The sequence below is a fragment of the Micropterus salmoides genome, unplaced genomic scaffold (genome assembly GCF_014851395.1).
Source record: "Micropterus salmoides isolate LMB-PRFRI ecotype aquatic unplaced genomic scaffold, ASM1485139v1 Ms_hic_scaffold_10, whole genome shotgun sequence".
Lineage (NCBI taxonomy): Eukaryota > Metazoa > Chordata > Actinopteri > Centrarchiformes > Centrarchidae > Micropterus > Micropterus salmoides.
This window is the reverse complement of record NW_024040041.1, coordinates 5,665,478-5,683,951: the sequence shown is the minus strand read 5'-3', so window position 1 is coordinate 5,683,951 and position 18,474 is coordinate 5,665,478. Positions and strand designations below refer to the sequence as shown.

General features: G+C 43.3%; 2 protein-coding genes across 5 annotated transcripts in view; one reads left to right on the top strand and one right to left on the bottom strand.

Annotated features, from left to right (window-relative positions):
• Positions 1-1,362: 1,362 nt before the first annotated feature.
• LOC119896442 (cytochrome b561) lies at positions 1,363-11,760 on the top strand. Its single transcript, XM_038709879.1, has 6 exons — positions 1,363-1,520; positions 2,898-3,105; positions 8,635-8,733; positions 8,900-9,003; positions 9,105-9,262; positions 10,301-11,760. The coding sequence occupies exons 2-6, from the start codon at positions 2,901-2,903 to the stop codon at positions 10,491-10,493; spliced, it is 759 nt and encodes a 252-aa protein (XP_038565807.1). The 5' UTR covers positions 1,363-1,520; positions 2,898-2,900; the 3' UTR covers positions 10,494-11,760.
• Positions 11,761-12,562: 802 nt separating this feature from the next.
• LOC119896365 (protein TANC2-like) overlaps positions 12,563-18,474 on the bottom strand; it is a 64,197-nt gene continuing 58,285 nt past the window's right edge. For all 4 annotated transcript variants that reach the window (XM_038709815.1, XM_038709810.1, XM_038709803.1 and 1 more), the window contains one exon: positions 12,563-18,338. In XM_038709815.1, the coding sequence (XP_038565743.1) occupies positions 16,460-18,338 (1,879 nt within the window). In that variant the 3' untranslated portion in view covers positions 12,563-16,459. The remainder of the gene's footprint in view (positions 18,339-18,474) is intronic.

The window sequence follows — 18,474 nt, the reverse complement described above, 5'->3', positions numbered from 1 at the left end:
ATTCCCCTGCAGCAAAGTCGCAGACATCAGCCCAATAATTGGTACGTGATGTCACCGTCACAGGAAGCGCTTCTTCCGGCTGCACATACAGGCCCGTGTGCGGCGGTGGCGTCACTCACTGATCCTTCAGAAATGCTTGGGAAAATGTAGCGTGTGTGGAAGCTACCGCGCTACTCGGTCAATAAAAGAGCTTGATTACTGAAAAGCTATTTGATTCAGAAAATAGCGACGCAACCACCAAGCTACTGAAAAATGTAGTGAAATTAGTAACGGCGCTACTTGTAGCGACGCTACTGCCCAACACTGCTGAGACCATAAACACATTAGGAAAGTGTTTACTGAGGTAATAAATCAAGTGAGAAGTGGGGTCATTTTGACATTGACTCCAATGCCATTGGACTTCTTTTTGCAGCCAGTGGAGTCGCCCCCTTCTGGCCATTAGAGATAATGCAGGTTTAAGGCACTTCCGCATTGGCATCACTTTATTGACCCGGAGGTTTCCGCTTGCGAGCCATGGAAGGGTTGTTTATATAAGGCTACATCTGTTCAAAAGTAAAGGATCTTTAGGCTAAGTACTTCTTCCACAACTGCAAAAACTAGCCTACGATTTGAATATTATTTTTTTTGAGTATTATTACTGATCACATGTAGTTCCCTGTAATGAGCCCAGGTGAGGTTTCATACCAAAAACCTCTAAGCAATAGTTCACAATACAAAAACACAAAATTCCACTTGGAGGTAACAGCGTAGCAGTCGTAGTAGTAGGCTACTAATGTAATATTCTAAACAGGTATGGCAGTGCCAGTGGTAGTAATGATAGTAGCAGCACTAATTGCAGCTATAATGTCACAGCCTGGTGTTGTATAAGTAGTGTTAGGTGCATTAATCCAGTTGCTGATTGTTCTTATTTGCCTGGCTCTCCTCTAATGAGCAGCTATGATTCACTGACAGACACTACCATCCTCCTCCTCCTCCTCCTCCTCCTCGCCACCATCCCCTCCCCTCCCTCTTCCACCCCCTCCAGTGTTGTCACGGCAACAAACCTTTACACTGGAGCTGCGAGTCATCAATCCACGCAGGCGACCCCCACTCTCGATGTTACTGTGACGTCATTGTGACGACTCCACGGCTCGTGTTCAGTATTAGATCTATCCATGGTTTAATGCATGTATTTATTTATTTATCATATATCTGTGTTTTACTACAAGAATGTAATCTCATATAGCCTACCTGGGCTAATAATGTAGCACCATAGTCCACTAGAAGGCTGATAAGGACGACAACAGTAATTATGGTGCTGGTTGTAGAATAACAGAGCATTTGGTTATTTCTTCCTCACAAGTCCTCGCTGTCACATGGGTTGGGGTTGGGCTTGTTTAGGAAGGCATCCAAAACACACATAGGCCTAAACACACCCTCTCACACACACAGACAACCATCTGCACGGTCAGTGGGCAGAAGGCGGATCGTGAGTGGACTCCAGGACTTCCTCAGCGGAGCGGAGCAGAGCCGACAGCGCAGTAAGTGACGCCATCTGACCTTTATAATCCCCAATCATTTTCCCATATGGAAACTGTCTTTTAATGGTGTTACTATCGTCAGAGCAGGAGTTAAACAATACCCTTAGAGTAATATATAGTGTCGAGTCATGTAGATCCCTAACAGCAGGCTACAGGTAACAGGTGACAGCTCACCGTCGGAGCCAAAACATCACAGTAGCCTGTCATTTTCTATAACAGCCCTGTAGTTGTGGCAGTGCGTCTGTGTGGTAATTGCACTGTGATGTGTCTGGACCGGGACCCGGATCCTGGCAGGCGGGAGTGATAGGCTAATTGACTTTAGTGAGGTTTGGCTACAATAATGACTTTCCGCGGGTCAGACGCTGCGATAACGAGGCGAGCAGGCAGGAAAGCCATTTGGTTTTGGCTTTTTTTCTGATTAAGCGCTCATGTAACTCCTGTCAGCTCGGTGCGGCACTTCCTGCTATGGGATCTCAGCGTCGTGTTTGTACTGCATGACTCTTCGGCTGATAGAAAACACGATAAAAGCAGCAGACGTGGGGCTGACTGTTATGTAGCTACTCATTAGTCATGGACAGTAAGAGTTTTGGGGTATGTGGGGTTTTTTTTGTTGTTTTTTTTTGCAAAATGTTTAATTCAGTCATTTCTTTTAATCTAACTTGATTTGTCATTAAAAGTAAATATTGTGTGTTTACAATATTACAAGCACAGGAATATAAAGTGTGAATGAAAAATGAAAGGGTACATGTCACGCTGCAAATGGGCAAACAGTAGAAAAATGAACAGTGGACTGATTTACAGGTGTTCAGTTACTACAGTGAATGTTGATAGTCTGAGTCCAGCAGAGAGAGTGCACCTTGGTGTCGTGGTATCTCCTGTGTCCACCCAGAAAGGGGATGAGAGGTATTATTCCTGAAGCTTGCAGCACCCTCCTCTCTCGACACCTCCTACAGAGAATGTGGTTCCACTGGAGAAGTGCAAGCAGCTGGGTTTCTTAGTTTCACCGCATATTTCGGTCGGTTATCAGATTTTCTTTGGGTTGGTGTGTGCTGGCCATTCTTAGCAGCACAAGATCAATTTACGAAACTGCAATGGAAGCTAACGGGCTTCTTGACTGCTTTGCAGTAGTGATAGGGACAGTTTGGTGTTTAGACATTCATGGCGCTCCTAGTTTGTGCTACAGAATACTCTTCAAATAATCATTATCAGCACAGCCAGATTAGCCTTTTAGGTTAAGGGGCCTCTGGGGAAAAGTTGCTTTTGGGCTCCCATTGACTTCACCATGTGACACTGTGTTTGTCTTTCTTTACCTCTGTGAACTAACACAGCCCAAGGCATCAGTAGCACTCAGTAATCTCTCCGTTTTGTTATTCTCAGATCATGGATGAATCTGCTCCCCGTCCTGGTCGCACTATGTTTGCGTGGCTGGTGGGAGCGTCACAGGTGCTGGGCCTGGCGTCGGTGGTGCTGACCGGTGTGTGGATGGGTCACTATCGAGGGGGCTTCGCCTGGGACGGCTCAGCGCAAGAGTTCAACCTGCACCCTCTGTGCATGGTGCTAGGGATGGTCTTCCTGCAAGGCGATGGTGAGTCCATGCTGATCACTGATCAGCACAACGCTGTCACTCTAGGAGGAAACGGATTCTAATTTAGATCAAAATCACCAGGTGAGATAGGTCTGCTAGATTTGTGGTGTGGTTTGAATTTCTTATTTCACGCTTTGATAAACACCATCCCATAATTACTTTCCTTAACATTTTTTATAGACATCTTTCCAAAAATGGCCCACAATTTTTATATTTTTATCAGATTTTATCGGCAATGACTAGTCCGTTTTATACCACCACATTTACTGCAAACATCTTTAATTCAAACAGCATACAGAACACCATGTAATTTGGAGGTTAAGGAAAAATGGTACTAATGCTGCGTTCCATTTACCTTGGAAGTCGGAGGTCGGTGCTGGGAAAGACGTCGCACCCTAGTTGACAGCGTTCCTTTATAAATGAGAGATTTAACCAAACCAAGACTGATGCCTCTGGATAGTGTTAACAATACCAGTTGATAACAACGCCTTACACAGTATTTTGCCCATGCAAACACCATAGCAACATGTCCACAGATATAAGTTGAACAGGGTTGTGTGTATGACTGATTTAATGAGACACAAATAAGACAGAAGTGCGATAAACGGTGAATTACTACGGCTTTCACTACTTTTGATGCTGGGAGTAGCCATCTTGGATTGTGAGGTCGTGGTTGGTGAGGTTCTCCAGACTTTCCGAGTCGGAAATCTGACTTAAGGAGGCATTCCATTTGAAATTTCTGACTTCCCATGTCAGCTGGAACATAAGAGTCTACAGGAACGCTCTGTAAGGCTATAGGCAATGGCATTAGGCACAGTGGTGCTTTAAGCTAAATGGTAACATCATCATGCTGATATGCGCAAAGTGACTATGCTAACTGATGTTTAGGGGGGTATACGGAGAGCCAAAAGCATCTTTTCTACTCTTAACTCAGTGCAATCTCTCACTTAGCATGTCAGCCTTTCTTTCGCTGGAATCTCTGCTGTTTTAAAACATCTCTACAACGTTCAGTCCTCTCTGTTATTTCAGACATGTCTGCGCTAGTGGACCCTTAGCTCGCACATAGACTCATCTCTTTTATCCTCTAGGGACTTATCTGTAGCAAATGTCATGACAATCAATTAGATAGATACTCGGAACCACAAACGTGAACCTGAGGGTAGTGTTAATCAGGGAATAACCAAAGTCTTCATGATTAATCCTCAATGAATGTCTCTACCAAATGACATAGCAATCCATCACATATTTAGTGAGATATATTTCAGATCCACCGTCAGACAGACATTGCCATTCCTTGAACTAAAAACTTTTAAATAGATTGAAATCCTTCCAGGAAGTGAGCCATCATCTGACCACACCACTGATATCTTCAGATCAACCCGGCTGGTCTTGCATCAGTTTGTAGTCACGGTCAGGCCATTTCCAGATAATATTCTGTAAATTGAGTGAAACTGGGATCTAGAGGTCAGCAGAACATGGATGCTGTATTTTAGTCAGCCTGTTGGCGTGCGTACGTGGTTATGAGTGTGCAGATGTGTGTCTTACCCTCAAGCACTCTGTTTCTGACCTGTTGCATTAAGCTAACACTGTCCAGGCACCCATCAATCTCCCTACCGCCATCCAGTCTGAGTTATACAGAGAGAACGAGAAATTGGTTTGAATCATTGGACATGCCAGTTTGTGTGTGTGTGACCCAGCACAGAATCCAACCAATGGCACAGGAAGGGCCAGTCAGCAAACTGAGCAGCATCTTTTTCAGCTACAGAGCAGAAGGGGTTCACTTTGCCTTTTTCTAAATTAAATCCACGCTTCACCAAATGAGACACTTTCAAAAACTGGACCCTCTAGGTCAGTGTCCGGCAATAGGCGGCCCGCGGGCCACAACTGGCCCGCCAATAATATCTGGCCTGCAGCCAGATTGCTATGGTAGAAGTTCATAGCAGAAAAATAATAAATAAATACATTGATAGCGGCTGATGCTGAAATAGATCTCAGTCATGACAGCAACAGTTACCAACACTTCCTCTTAAGTGATTGTACCTCCATAATAAAAGCGTGTGAATGTTTTTTGCAGCAATGTGTCATGTTGAGCTTTTCCTTTGAAAAGTTCTGAAGGACATTGGAAAGAGTAAAAGCCGTCAGTGAACGTGTGATTGGATTCCCTGTGATTTCCGCAGGGAAATGAAAATGAGTGTCCATAGGTTTTTGAATGCGGATCAAATGCCGGGACGTGCACTCTTTATTGCAAGCATGTGAAAAACGCTAATCAATTTATTTAATAAGGGAGAAAAAAAAAGTCCCCAGGATTTTGGGATCGATCATACAACTCCTCCAATGGGAGTCCGGCATTCTACCAACTGACCTAAATGTGCACATGAGTATCTAAGGGTTTGAAATAATTTGACTGAAATAATGTTCTGGCCCGCCATGTAACGGCTTGAAAAGAATTTGGCCCGATGTCTGCTCTAGGTTGTCCATGTTATACTGCTATTGTATGAAGCCATTAAAGTACAAAAGTGTTAAGGAGTGGTTATGTTTTAAATTTAGCTAAACAATTACAGCTACATGTTCCTCTGTGGATTGAGAAAATCCCACCCTCACAATGATGAAAGATTTAAAAACCATTTGGACCAATTCAGGTTTGTGGACATGTGACTGTAGGCAGGATATTCTCCTTTAAGGCCTGGTCACACCAGCATCATAGAAATACATTCATTCCAATGCTCGCTGTGATCAGAAGATTTTGTCAAATTCAACTTCAGTGAACATCGCTGGAAGAAGCTCATGTAGCCTATTAGCTGTGTTGCACCATCCAGTTTTATTCAACTCTTCTTTTATCGTGGTATAAACTGCTCCACAAAAGAGACAAGTGTTTGGGGAAATAATGTACAGTCCTGTTTAAAAAAAAATAAAAAATAAAATGTCAGGAGGTAGTAGACGGGCCAATATAGCCTGACTGGCTAGTGTGTTAACTGTTAGCTTGCCAGCTACAGTACTTCACCATCTAGCCCTGTTACCAAGCCTCCAGAAAAAATTATTTGTTGAGAGACTGACATTCTGAACAGCGATAAATGTTATGAAGAAATGTAATGAACTAGTCTATCTCAAGCAAAGCCTGGCCTTATCGCTTCCATCGTGAAACGTTACGTGCAAAATTGAATGAATGGTTAAGTTCAGGTACCTAAATCAGTTTTGTTAAGACAGCCGCAGTTGAAGTGGCTCCAGTTCAGCGACTTCTCACTGTTCTAGTAGTGATCTTATCTTATTAGTTGCTGGAAAAACTTTTGGGAATTTGGAACACACAAGGATTTCACCCAATGGAAGCAAGATACAGTTGCATTTCCAAACTGTCACTCAGCTAAGTTATCATCTGTCTCGATGAAGTCTCCACAGCTGATCTTCTTCGAAGGAGAATGCATTTAAAATGGTAAGCTTGTTACAGACAAGCTGCTGTCCAAGTTTTCCATGATGTATTCATGCTGCAGCAAATCCTGGTGATGTCTGTGGTTCCCAGGCATAAAGACAAAGTGAGATGTCGCCGTTTTTCCTCCTCTGATTCCCGCCTGCAGCCCTGGGTACTTCTGCTAATGACAGTAACCAGATTAGTTCAACTGGCTCACAGCTGTCTGTTACAGAGCTAGATTGCATTAGAGCGTTAAAAGCAAAGGTCAGCTGGACATTATACGGGTACTGACGGGGGGGGGGGCGTTAGTAAGAGATGGAAACACCCTGGGGAGGTCGTCACACACAGACACACACATACACCTCAAAGCTAATTCACTGTAATTAAGTCTGCTTTTGTTGCCTCAGGCCACATCCACACTAATGTGGATATGTCTGACAACACAGCCCTTTTCCTCCAGAATCTGTATCCACACTCAGCAGCTTTGGCCACTTCAAATTTATTTGAACACTCGAATCGTGGAGAACGGAAGCTTTCTAAAAGCCTCACATGTGATCGTCTTGTGATCGGTTTGTTGGAATCAGACACACTGTGGTCTCCGTGCTCACCCTGTAAGCAACAAGTGGCACTTGTGGCAGTGTGAAGCTGCTTAGAGGAAATGGTACAAAGCTGCTGGCACAGGTGGGTAGAAGAAAAGATTTAAACTGAACACAATCAGCAATTGTGTTCAGTTCAACTTCTTTCACTTAAAATATTGACTTTTAAATTTTTTTCTGTAATATTACTATATTTGCATAATTTTCCCTTCATAGTAATTTATTCTATTGTGGGTTTCTTCATCAAAATTTTTGTTTTTGTTGAATATTATAAAAAATATTCCTGCTGTGATTGTAAGACTTGGACTGGTTGCTGTCTCATCAGACACCCCTATTCCACTTAGTTTTTGTTGATGAAAATCACATTCTTTTGCATTGCTCATGTATTCTTTTATTAAAAAAATATTTTATTCTGTTGTCATTTGTATTCTACAGTTTCTGACATTGACACTGATGTGATGAAGGACAGATTTAGATAGAGATTAATTGTTTTGCAACACATTCTCAATTCCAACTCATCACGAATGGACACTTCCATGGGGTTTTTGACGTTTAGGGCTCTGCGGTCAAGTTTGCCACAATAAATATGCAACGTCCGGTTAACTATCAAAATAAAAGTACCCGGTAACACTGTAAAAGATCATGGCTTGGGTTAAAAATAACTGTTACTTATGCAAGTAACTTTATTGCGTAACTTAAAGGAAACTTATTATACTGTATTTCCAGTCATATATCGTAATTCTGTGACCCCTGTACGGCAGCTTTGCATGACTCAAAGTTCAAAAAAATTATTTTCTATCTTATACTGACTATTCATGTAGGCCTTCATTTCAGCCTCTGTCTGAAACAAGCTGTAGATGCTCCTGTCTCTTTAAGGCCCCCCTCTCAAAGCCCACTGTCTTTTGATTGGCCAAGCATGTTAGCCAATGAAGCATGTTACAAGGCTGGTGCTGCCACTGAGCAGAGCATTCAGAACAGGAGGAAATCTGAGGTTTTTGCTTTCAGGGATTTCTTTTAAATGCTTTTAATGCGTCATTATTTGAAACTTTGGCCATGTTTAACATGAACATCTGACACTGTAACATTGTGGATAAGTCATAAAATATGGTAAAGCATAATAGGTCTCCTTTAAATAAAACCATTCAATGATGACTTTTTGTCTCACACGGAAACGAACACCGGTCTCCTGGATGAAAGTCTGGTTTCTGGCCCACATTCCACCCAAACCACCTCCTTACTCAGTCTGTAACATTCAAAAAAGGCTTTCCCCAGTGCGTTACAAACTGGCACCAACGGGTCTTGACCATGTGTTCATATGTGATGACTTGGGAGTGAGAACGTGTTGGTTAATGATATGGTAATTGTCTTGGGTGTTTTGAGATGTGGTTCCTCTTTCTGAGTAGTTGCAACAGCCTGTGGCTTTCGTATAAAGATGTGTTGCGTCACATTGTGAATTTGATGCCTGAGACACTAATGTGTCTAATAATGTGTGTTTTCTAAAGAAATTATCTCTCTCTCTCACCCCCCCAGCCATCCTGGTTTACAGAGTATTTAGAAATGAGGCAAAGAGGAACGTAAAGCTGCTGCACGGCATCATTCACCTGCTCGCCCTCATCATGAGCATCATAGGTGAGAGAGAGTTGTGATTGTGTGAAAGTTAATACCAGTGTGTGTGTGTGTGTGTGTGTGTGTGTGTGTGTGTGTGTGCATGTGTGTGTCTGTTTATGAGAGACTGAGACAGAGATGGAGAGAAAAAGGTACCTAAATTTCTGTTTCTGTGTGTGTGTGTGTGCAGGTTTTGTAGCTGTGTTTGACTTCCACAGAACAGCAAAAATTCCAGACATGTACTCTCTACACAGCTGGTGCGGCATGGCTACCATGGTCTTATTCTGTATACAGGTAGCCCACACACACAATACATTTCTTAAGTGTAATGTTATTATTAATTATTAACAGTAACTTCACTTAACACTAACTTTTCTTCCCATAATGCCTCTCAGTGGGTGATGGGTTTGTTCTTCTTCCTGTTTCCTGTTGCGTCGTCATGGTTACGAGCCATGTATCTCCCCATCCATGTGTTTTGCGGTCTGGCTCTGCTGGTTATGGCCATAGGGAGCAGCCTGCTCGGCATCACGGAGAAACTCCTCTTCAGCATCATGTATGTCTGTCTGACTGTCCTTCTGGATCTGTCAGTGTCTCCATTCATATACTTACCTTGAGTGGTATCTAACAATCCTGATTGTTTTGGTTTATTAGTTTATTTTTTGAGATGGCAGCAGAAACCTTGGAAACAAATATCTTCAAAACCTGAACAAATAAAACAAATCTAACTAATCTAAAACTATCATCATGACTACATTCCACTAAAGGTACATGAGAAAATTTGCTTTGAGTAAACCGACCGTTTAGGTGGGAGGAAACGTCCAGGCCTGTTTGAAGTTATAATCCTTAAGGTTTCAGTCCTGGATTTGGTGACAGCGTTGGTTACAGGTGGTGTGTTTTACTACAGCAAACGCTTAAGAGCCGCTGGTTTATCTGCTTCCAGCACATCATACAGCCATCTGCTGATCACGCTAGGAAATGTAGCGTTAGCATTAGCAGTAACTTAATCCAGCTCTGATATGTCAGGAGAGCGAACAAACAGCTGATATTATGTTATGTCGATAACATAAAATTACAAACAGCAATGCTGGATTACATGCTGCATCATTTCGTGTGAATCCCTCGTGTGTAAAAGGCATAAAGGTCTGCGAGTGACAGACTCTGCAATGAAAACTGCAATATAGAGAATTAAATAGGGAATGTAAATACATTGAATGGCTAAAAATGACCATAAATAAGAACTATAAAAACTGGGGTTTTAGATTATAAATGGATTATAACTTCAGTTATAGTGGATTATAACATATAAATTGTCCAAAATCTAAAGAAACTGCTACTCATATCCATCAACTTTAATGTTTTATTTTGAAAAAAAGAAAAGGAAATGTTTGGTTAACTCACTGGGCACTGCAGACGATGGTGATGACAACCTAGATCCACGATCAACGATGTAGTAATAGTTGATGCTGTCGCTATACCATCTATTTATATTCAGCTCCTCTTATATTTAAATACTACGTATACATATACAGTTATATTTTGTATCTTTTTGCATCTGATCTGTGTCTGTCTCTATCTCTGTCTCTGGGCCCAGGCCAACCTACTCTAAATTTGCCTCCGAGGGGGTCCTGGCCAACGTCTTGGGGATCGTGCTGGTGTGTTTTGGGGTGCTGCTAGGCTACCTCATCACCAAAGAGGAGTACAGACGTCCACCAAACCCAGAGGAAGAGGCTCTTTCTGTTCACTTCAAGACCCTGACTGAGGGGGGGTCACCCACAACGCCCTGACCAGGGGCCTCAATGACTAATAGGTACAAAAACCTTTGGTACTAGTCACGTAGATCGCCTCAAGTAAAAAAAGGTCTATCTCTTTAGGGATCCTTTCCATAACGGTGAAACTTGCGTACTTTTGATGGGCGCAAATGCCCACAAGGATTACGTTGCAGCCGTTGCAGTTATTGCAGCCCGTTTTGCAGTTGACGGCTGAGGCGATCTACTGGACCAATTCCAAATCTTTTTGTACCTATTAGCCATTTAGACCCCAAAATATGTAAAACTAGGGCCCAGGTTTCAAACTACCAGAATTACTCTTTAAGATCAGAATACAAGAAACCTTGTAAATGTAAATGCTGTATAAGGAAAATACAATCACACCAAATTATATCAAATGTATAAAAACATTTGAAATTTTATAGAGCAAAGAGTGTTGTCTCCACATGGTTTCTCTGTAGCCACCAAAGCCCCGATGTGTAGTTACATTTTTGTCAACTACGCCGTACAGTGGCTAAATGTGTACATGCGTATTACTCCGAGATATAGAAGTATATATGCAGCTTGTCTTCTGTTCAGAAATTGTTCTGGACTAACAACTTTTGCAGATGGGCCCCGACAGTATATCGCCTCCCACTTCTGCACAATGCTAAAATGGAGCCCTAAACCCAGCTCATACCTGTATCTTTAAAACCCAACGTGACTGAACCCGACTGGTACTGCCAAATGTGAGACCCAGACCTGAACCGAAGCTTTATTTTTGCTTTATTTCTTTTGTTACTGACACAAATTCTTCTTTGCTGTGCGCTACCGGGTTTTGTCTTCACTAACACACTACTTTCGCACTACAAAACTATCAATTACGCTGCAATGAAGTCTGTCCTTTTATGTGACGTCCTACAGTAACTACCTGTGCCAGATCCAAGTGTTGAGAAGCTCAGTCAGTACAGTTTGTCCACAACGTATTTCATTTGTTCATTAGTAAGCTGTTTGTGTTTAAATTAAAAAATACATGTTCAGTGTGTATTCAGGTGAATGTTATTAGTTTAGTGGCTACAGCTGTTAAATTTATATCGTGCTTAACCAAATTACACACGTGTAGCTGCAGTTTGTTTTTGGCCTTGACTTCAGGACTCAGTGCTAGTGCCTAATACAAAGCTTTTACAGAAACTTAGCATATGGATGTTGTTTGTGTTCATGTATGCCTTGAAAGTGTCATATTTCAAAAAGGAAGTGTTAATCTCACTGGGACAACCTTAAATAAACAAACAAGCAAAAAAAGAAATGGAAGTGGGTTTTTTTTGGTCCAGTTTTTCATCTGACTTAACCTTAAAGTTAAAGCTGAAGCAATTATAACACAGTAAATCGCTACATCTGATTATCCCACCGGTGCCTTCAGAAACAGGATGCAATTGCTGACATCCAGAGTATCTAGCAGCTTAAGAGGGACACAGCACGACTCAAGTGATGTAGTAAACCACAGTTTAGATTTGTTTTATTTTTAGTATTTCCATTTATTCCAATATTGTCGAAATAATAATTACTGGTTATTTTTTTTATATTAAACTGCCCAACAGAGTATATTGTAGTTCAAATGAGTTCCACCTCAAGCAGCTGTAACATTAAAGAAATAGTTTGACATCTTGCTCAGGGTGATACGAGAAGATCAATACCACTCAAAGAGCTGTCGCTGGAAAGAGGGGGGGGGGTGGGTGAAGCTCACTCATTTACAGATAGGGTACTTTGGTCCACCTGTCCTAAAGGGCAGTGCAGTTGTCACATATATTGTTTAAAATAGGGCCTTAATCTTGTTACACAAAGTCACACAAAGAGTAAAAAGTTGTGTCCCTGAGCAAGACACTTAACCCCTAGTTGCTCCAGAGATGTGTATGTATAATATAGCAATTGTTGCCCGGGGTCAAACGGACCCTCCTGTTCCCTTGGAACAACTCGTGGGATATTCAGTCCCTGTGTGCTGTTCAGATGATTGTGTGAAAGAAGATCCATGCCGACAGCTCCAAGGGTCAGTCCCCATGCTGTATAGGGACTGTATACACCCAGAAAGAGAGAGATAGACTTAATGCATCTGTCTTTCATTCAGCTTTATTCCTCTCTGTAATGTTAATTCAGCAGTCAGTAATTTCAAGAGCTGATAAAAAAAAACACATTCATGTTGTTTTAAATGCTCAATTAATGTTCTTATGGTAACCATCCTGGGTTTTAAATTCACTTATCTTACACAGTCAAAAAGCCCACAGTAAACCCACTAACAGATTTCACACCAAGTGGGAATAGGCAGGGATTAAGCTTGATTACCTGTGGTGTTTCAAACTCGGGGTCGAGACCCCTATGCAGGTTGGAGGCTACATTATACATGTACAGCACGGCACATTATTTTATTGACGGACAATTTTGTCATCTGGCTACGCCTTTTCTCTTTAAACTAGTCTTGAACATCCAATCAACTTGCTAATAATGTAGTTCATCATTCAAACTGGCCAGAATTACATACCATGACCGGCAGTGACAGGTGAAAACGGCTTGTGAACCAGAGTGATTTAAGTTACCGCATCTTCTCACGGCTGGAGACTCCTGAGCAGTAAGAAATAAGGGCAGTGGTCACAGAGACTGTACCGCGCCAGAGAGGTCAGAGGTTCAATCAGCGTCAGCAACTCTGAAACCAAGCTGCTGATTCAATAGAAACATATAAAGAAATTTACAAAAGAACAGGCATTCGTGTGAATAAAACACATTTTTAAAAATTAACGCTTAGTCCAACTTATTGAATATTGTCCGTTAGACACACCCTCTCTGGACAACTAGCCCCCTCCCCTTGTTACTGTCGCTACGCCTGTCAAGCTTTCCATTCTCAGACAGCAAATATTCTGTTTACAATCATGAGGATCAGATTTACCACAAGCTTTCAGTCCTTTTTGGAACAATCGGGCCTTCATTTTAGACCGAGGTAAGCCAAAGCAGTTCTTATTTCAACCGTTGCTTTTGCCATCTGAAATGAGAACTTTCTCTGTCACAGTTTATCAGCTGTAGCTAGCTAAACAAGAGTAATCAGCTGATTTATATTGGTTATTTGTAAATTTTCTTAGCTCATTTATTGTTAAGATGCATAACTTCTATTCAGTCGGTGTTAATGTACCTTAGAAGTGTTTTGTGCATCTATAATAAGATTTGCCACTTCATTATTTATTTGTTGCTCTGTTTAATGTTTTTGCGATTAATAGATGTACTCTCGAGTTGTTCACGGCAGCTGGCGGTCAAAGTACTGGAACATTATCATTTTCTGGTTCTCTCCGACACTGAAGTCCAGTTAGTGTCTTTGTGTCTCCAGATGGAGAGTCCGGACAGCGAACACACAGCAGTGGCAGCGGGTGGAGTCAGGTGTGTCGGTCCTGACCCGTGGAGATGTCAGAGGAGAACCAGAGACTGAAGAACGTGCTTGTCCCTGGGCTCCTGTACCTCTAGACGGCCCCAGCTCCCTAACAGAATAAACCCCCAGTCGTCTAATGTGAACACTACAGTCTGGAGCTGGGTCTTGCCAGAAAAGTACTGGAAGATAATAATGGAAACACTGCGTGATGACTCGGGTCATTTAGGCCTTGACAAAACATAGGGCCTAATAAAAGATCAATTCTACTGGTCATGGATGAAGTCAGATGTCGAGCAGTCCAGCAAGTCCTGTGTTCGATGCATAGACCAGAAGAGCTCCATTCAAATAATTATTACATTATTTTGTTTTTGTGTTGAACACTGAATGTAGAGCTTTGGGACGGTCGACTGATAAAGTGTTTTTGGACTGTGAAGCGAGCCAGCAAGGGTAGCTCCACTGCTGCCGTCGTTGAAGAAAAGTGGGCTGTTTCGCCGCCTACGGTCCAGAGGAGTTTCAGCGCTCGTCTCAAGTCTTTTGCCTGGCGCTGTGTCTGCTATCGTTGAGGGTTTGCTTTCGTCTGCTTATGAGTTCTGTGCTGCTGCAGACTGAGACAGGTCTGGCAAAAGTGATTTCTACATATGTGGTAGCAGCTGTTTTCACTCTAAACATGGCGTTACTGCTGTTCTGTTCTTAATGAGCTACAACATTGAGTGCGCCGACAAACCTTAACGCAAGCCTGCTTACAACAAAAGCGCACTCAGGTTAACACAGACTAAAGACTAAATTAATTGTTTTGTTTGTCACCTTTATTTTATTTCCATTTCCACACTTGTGTGTGTTAATTCACACAGTACTGTATTTATTGTGTTACTGAAACCAAGATTATTTATTTAGCCTCTCATTGGTCATTGGAGAGAGTCAGAATCATTGCGTCTCTAGACGGGTTTATTGTACAATGAGATGTCTCTTTCACAATTTTACAGCGTTTAAAGTATAAAGAGTTTAAAGGGGTTTCATTCTTTATGGAGTTCATTTCAGGAGCCGATGGTGGAAGGGTTACACAAGCTAACGTTAGCTCTGTGAGTTGGTTGAAAAGCAGCAAATTAATTCATTTGGCTGGGGTTGCTGGAGCATAAACTGCATGAAATACAGGAGCAGAGCAGAACTACATATATACATACTACATAGATATGCTATGCTATTAATTGTGATGCGTAACCTGCAACCAAAGTAATTTAGTATTGGCATAGGCAGTAACGCTCAATTAATACTATAATACTATGGCTAGTTAGCCAGACACGCTAATGATCGCAGCTGAAATGCATTCCTTACACTTGCTCTTGTGTTTTTGGTTTTGGAAAAGCTAGGGGGAAAAAGATATGCCACCCTCTTTATGTCACGTATAGGTGCACACCGCTTCAATGTGACAGAGAAATACAGAGCTTGACAGGCCATGCCTAGTTACCGTTGCTAAGCTATGATTGAACAGTCACTGTGTTGGGGGGAGGGTGCAGCGAACGCACAGTTGGCTTTTCTTGAATTATAATGTAAACTGTAAATGTTTGTAATGTAAATGTTTCCATGGCAACAGGTGTAAAGGGCCCTAGCGTGTCAGTTGGGATTCTTGTGGTTTACATGAATCAGGGCCTTTAGGACTACAGAATACAAAAGACCTTCAACAAAAACAGCTCTACCTGAAGCAACAAAAAAAAAAAAATCAAAAACCTTAAAAAGGCATTTTTACAGGATGATCATTGCAGATCAGGAAGGGATGTTGTGGACCCATAACTGAGCGAAGCAGGACTTCAACTTTACTTAGTCTCTTTGAAAAGGTTTACATTTCAGTCAAAACAAACATATAAAGGCAAATCCAAATAAAAAGCAATATACATTTTTAAGAGAGACAATGTTTGTCCAGTTTAATACGGATATAACTTAAAAAAGATAAATATCACTCATTTGTTTTATATACAGCAAGTCAGTGCTGATTCAATGACAGCGTCGTCCTAGTTTCTCAAACTATGGCTTGGGGCTGGTTCACTGACCGGCATCTGACTGGCACTCGTTTAAGAGCCTGGGTCCTGCAGAGACTGTATCCAGGTTTCCAGTCGTTCACATAATTTCATTTAAGCGCTTGAAAATCTTTTTTAAAGGCGTCGGCAGCAGACAAAGGTGATAGTGGTGCTTCTGTGTCTTTTTTTGTCTGACTGAATGTCACTGTCTAGAGTTGCGGAGTTCATTCAGAGACCTGTTTTAAATGTACTGTAAGCCAGGGATGAACAAGAGGCAAAAGCAGGATTTTTAGAGTGTTTGCTTCCACATCTTCCTCTTCCTCATTGTGCGTTGTCTCTTCTGAACAATAAAGGAGTCGGTATACTTCAAACAAAGTACTTATTTTTCACAAACCAACAACTCAGCAAGCCTGTCCACGTCACGCCACGATTTGAACAGTTATTGCGGAAACTAGTTTGTTTCAAGCATAGCCCGGCCTTAATAATTCCATAGTCCCAGTGAATCTTGGAATATATGAGTGCTTCTTTTGAACCATTCTTCACTAACCCTCCTCCCTTGTCTCTTGACTTAAGATTTAATTGTTTCTCTATACATTGGACTCTACAAAGGGTCTTTTTGGTTTGACAGGAGAGGTAGGGCCTGTCTTTCTGTCACTTGGTCTGTCTGAGTAGCTGTGGATCACTGGCAGTGTTCGAGCCAGCTTCACATCCAGGTAGGAGGGATTCTGACTGGCGACCCGCACCGAGCCTTCACCCTGAGGACCGCTGCCCGGCTGCACCTCGTAGTAGTCGAGCTGGTTGTCATGGAGGAGGTGACCGTTGCGGGCATTGTTGTTGCTGCGGTTGTGGTAGGCGATGGAGGATGGTTGGGCTTGACTGAAGCCTCCTTGATTGACAGGGGTTTTGCTAGGTGAGGTGACGACCGTGTCCACTGAAGACACAGCCCAGGAGCGACTGGGGCTGAGACAGGATGCTGAACTGGATGGAGCTTGTTGATACTGCTGGTGCACTCTCGCGGTCCGGTCACTAACGCCCATAAAAGGAGTGTTCCTTGATGATCGGCCCGCCTCTCCAGGATAAGTACCGCCTCCTTCCATGCATATTTCTGACTGGGGAGAGGAGATCAGAAAGAGGTCATCATGGTAACCAGTAACCCCTCCCACATCTGAAGGTAAATCCATGTGCTGGGCGGAGGCTGAAGACCTGAAGCCTGGGCCATGGTTAGCAGGCTGCCCACCAGCGAGGCTGCAGCTGCTGGCGGAGAAACGGACACTGATACCCTGGGAGTGGACAAGAGGCCTGGGAGGATTAGTGGGGGAAGAGGTTGGGTGGGCACTGAGCGGCCGTCGTAGCCCCCCCTGGTGATGGTATTGATAATCGTGTGATGATGGAAGGTTATCAGGAGGCACCATTGTTGCCTCAGTAACTTCCATGGGGTAGTGGGCTGCTTTGGATTGGTTGCGGCTGAACTGACGGGCCTGCCCAAACCGATTTAGCCCCGCCCTATCCCCTACTCCTTCTCTCCCATAGGCAGATGCAGATCTTGCCTGGCAAGCAAAGTCGACATCCACATCATCTAGTGGATATGAAACTGGCAGGTTAGGCCTGATTTCTAGGGGGCCCGGGCAAATGCCTTCCCCCAGTTCGGCCAGTTCTTGTGGCAGTTGGCCAAACTGGGAGTAGGCAGAAACCATGCTGGTGTGAGCCAAGGAACTGGGCTGACTGGATCTCACAACCTGGACTTTGGCTGGTTGGAGCCACTGGCCTTGAACAGGGTTCTGCTTAGGAAAGGATCTCTGATTGGACAGGTGGTGTTGCTGCTGCACTCCCTGGTTCTGGTCTGAGTAGTGGAGGGCTGAGATGGACTGCGGATGGTGGTGCAGACCTCCATTTCCTGACAATGCAGGCATACTTTCCGACATTGGGCTGGCACGCTGCTGATGCTGCATTGGGGAGAGAGGAGGGCTGAAGTGGTGATAGGAGGAAGACGGGGGGGGAGGCGCAGGGTGACAGGAAGAAGAAGAAGAGGGGGTGTGAGTGGGGCTGGGGAGGTGATGATACAGGTGAGTGGGGGAGAGGGAGGAGGGTGATGGCACTCCAGGGCGGCAGTGGGTGTCAAGACTTTGGCCTACAGGTGGGTGGTGAGAGGAGTGAGGAGGAGCATCTCCTTCCCTCTGGCTTCCCTCTTGTTCTTCCTCCTCCTCTTCCTCCTCTTCCTCCTCTTCCTCGGTAAGCCGCTCCCTGTCCTGCACCTGCAAACAACCTGAATCTCTGCACCTGGCCTCGTTGATGGACATGGGCATATTCGGTTGATAAACATGATGTGCTGAAGGAGGGGGAGAGTCTTGTTGTTGCGCAGCCTGCCGGCACTCTTCCTTGACCCGGGACAGCAGGCGCTGGATCTCCCGGTTGGATGGGCACAGGCGGCTGGCCTCAATCAGGTCCTCCAGGGCTGCACGGAACTGTCTGAATGGTGAGAGAGGGAAAGCAAAAACAGAAATACGATGTCTGAAGATGACATAAAAAGAGAGAGCTCCTATAATAGATGTAGAGAAGTCCAGAGGTCCAAACTATTACAAAAAGTAATACATTAATTTGTCAT

Excerpts from the sequence above, each read along its gene's own strand:
- LOC119896442 (XM_038709879.1), top strand. The coding sequence starts at position 2,901 with ATGGATGAATCTGCTCCCCGTCCTGGTCGCACTATGTTTGCGTGGCTG. Across the intron at positions 9,004-9,104 it reads TGGTCTTATTCTGTATACAG|TGGGTGATGGGTTTGTTCTT; the intron begins GTAGCCCACACA and ends AATGCCTCTCAG. Across the intron at positions 9,263-10,300 it reads AAACTCCTCTTCAGCATCAT|GCCAACCTACTCTAAATTTG; the intron begins GTATGTCTGTCT and ends CTCTGGGCCCAG.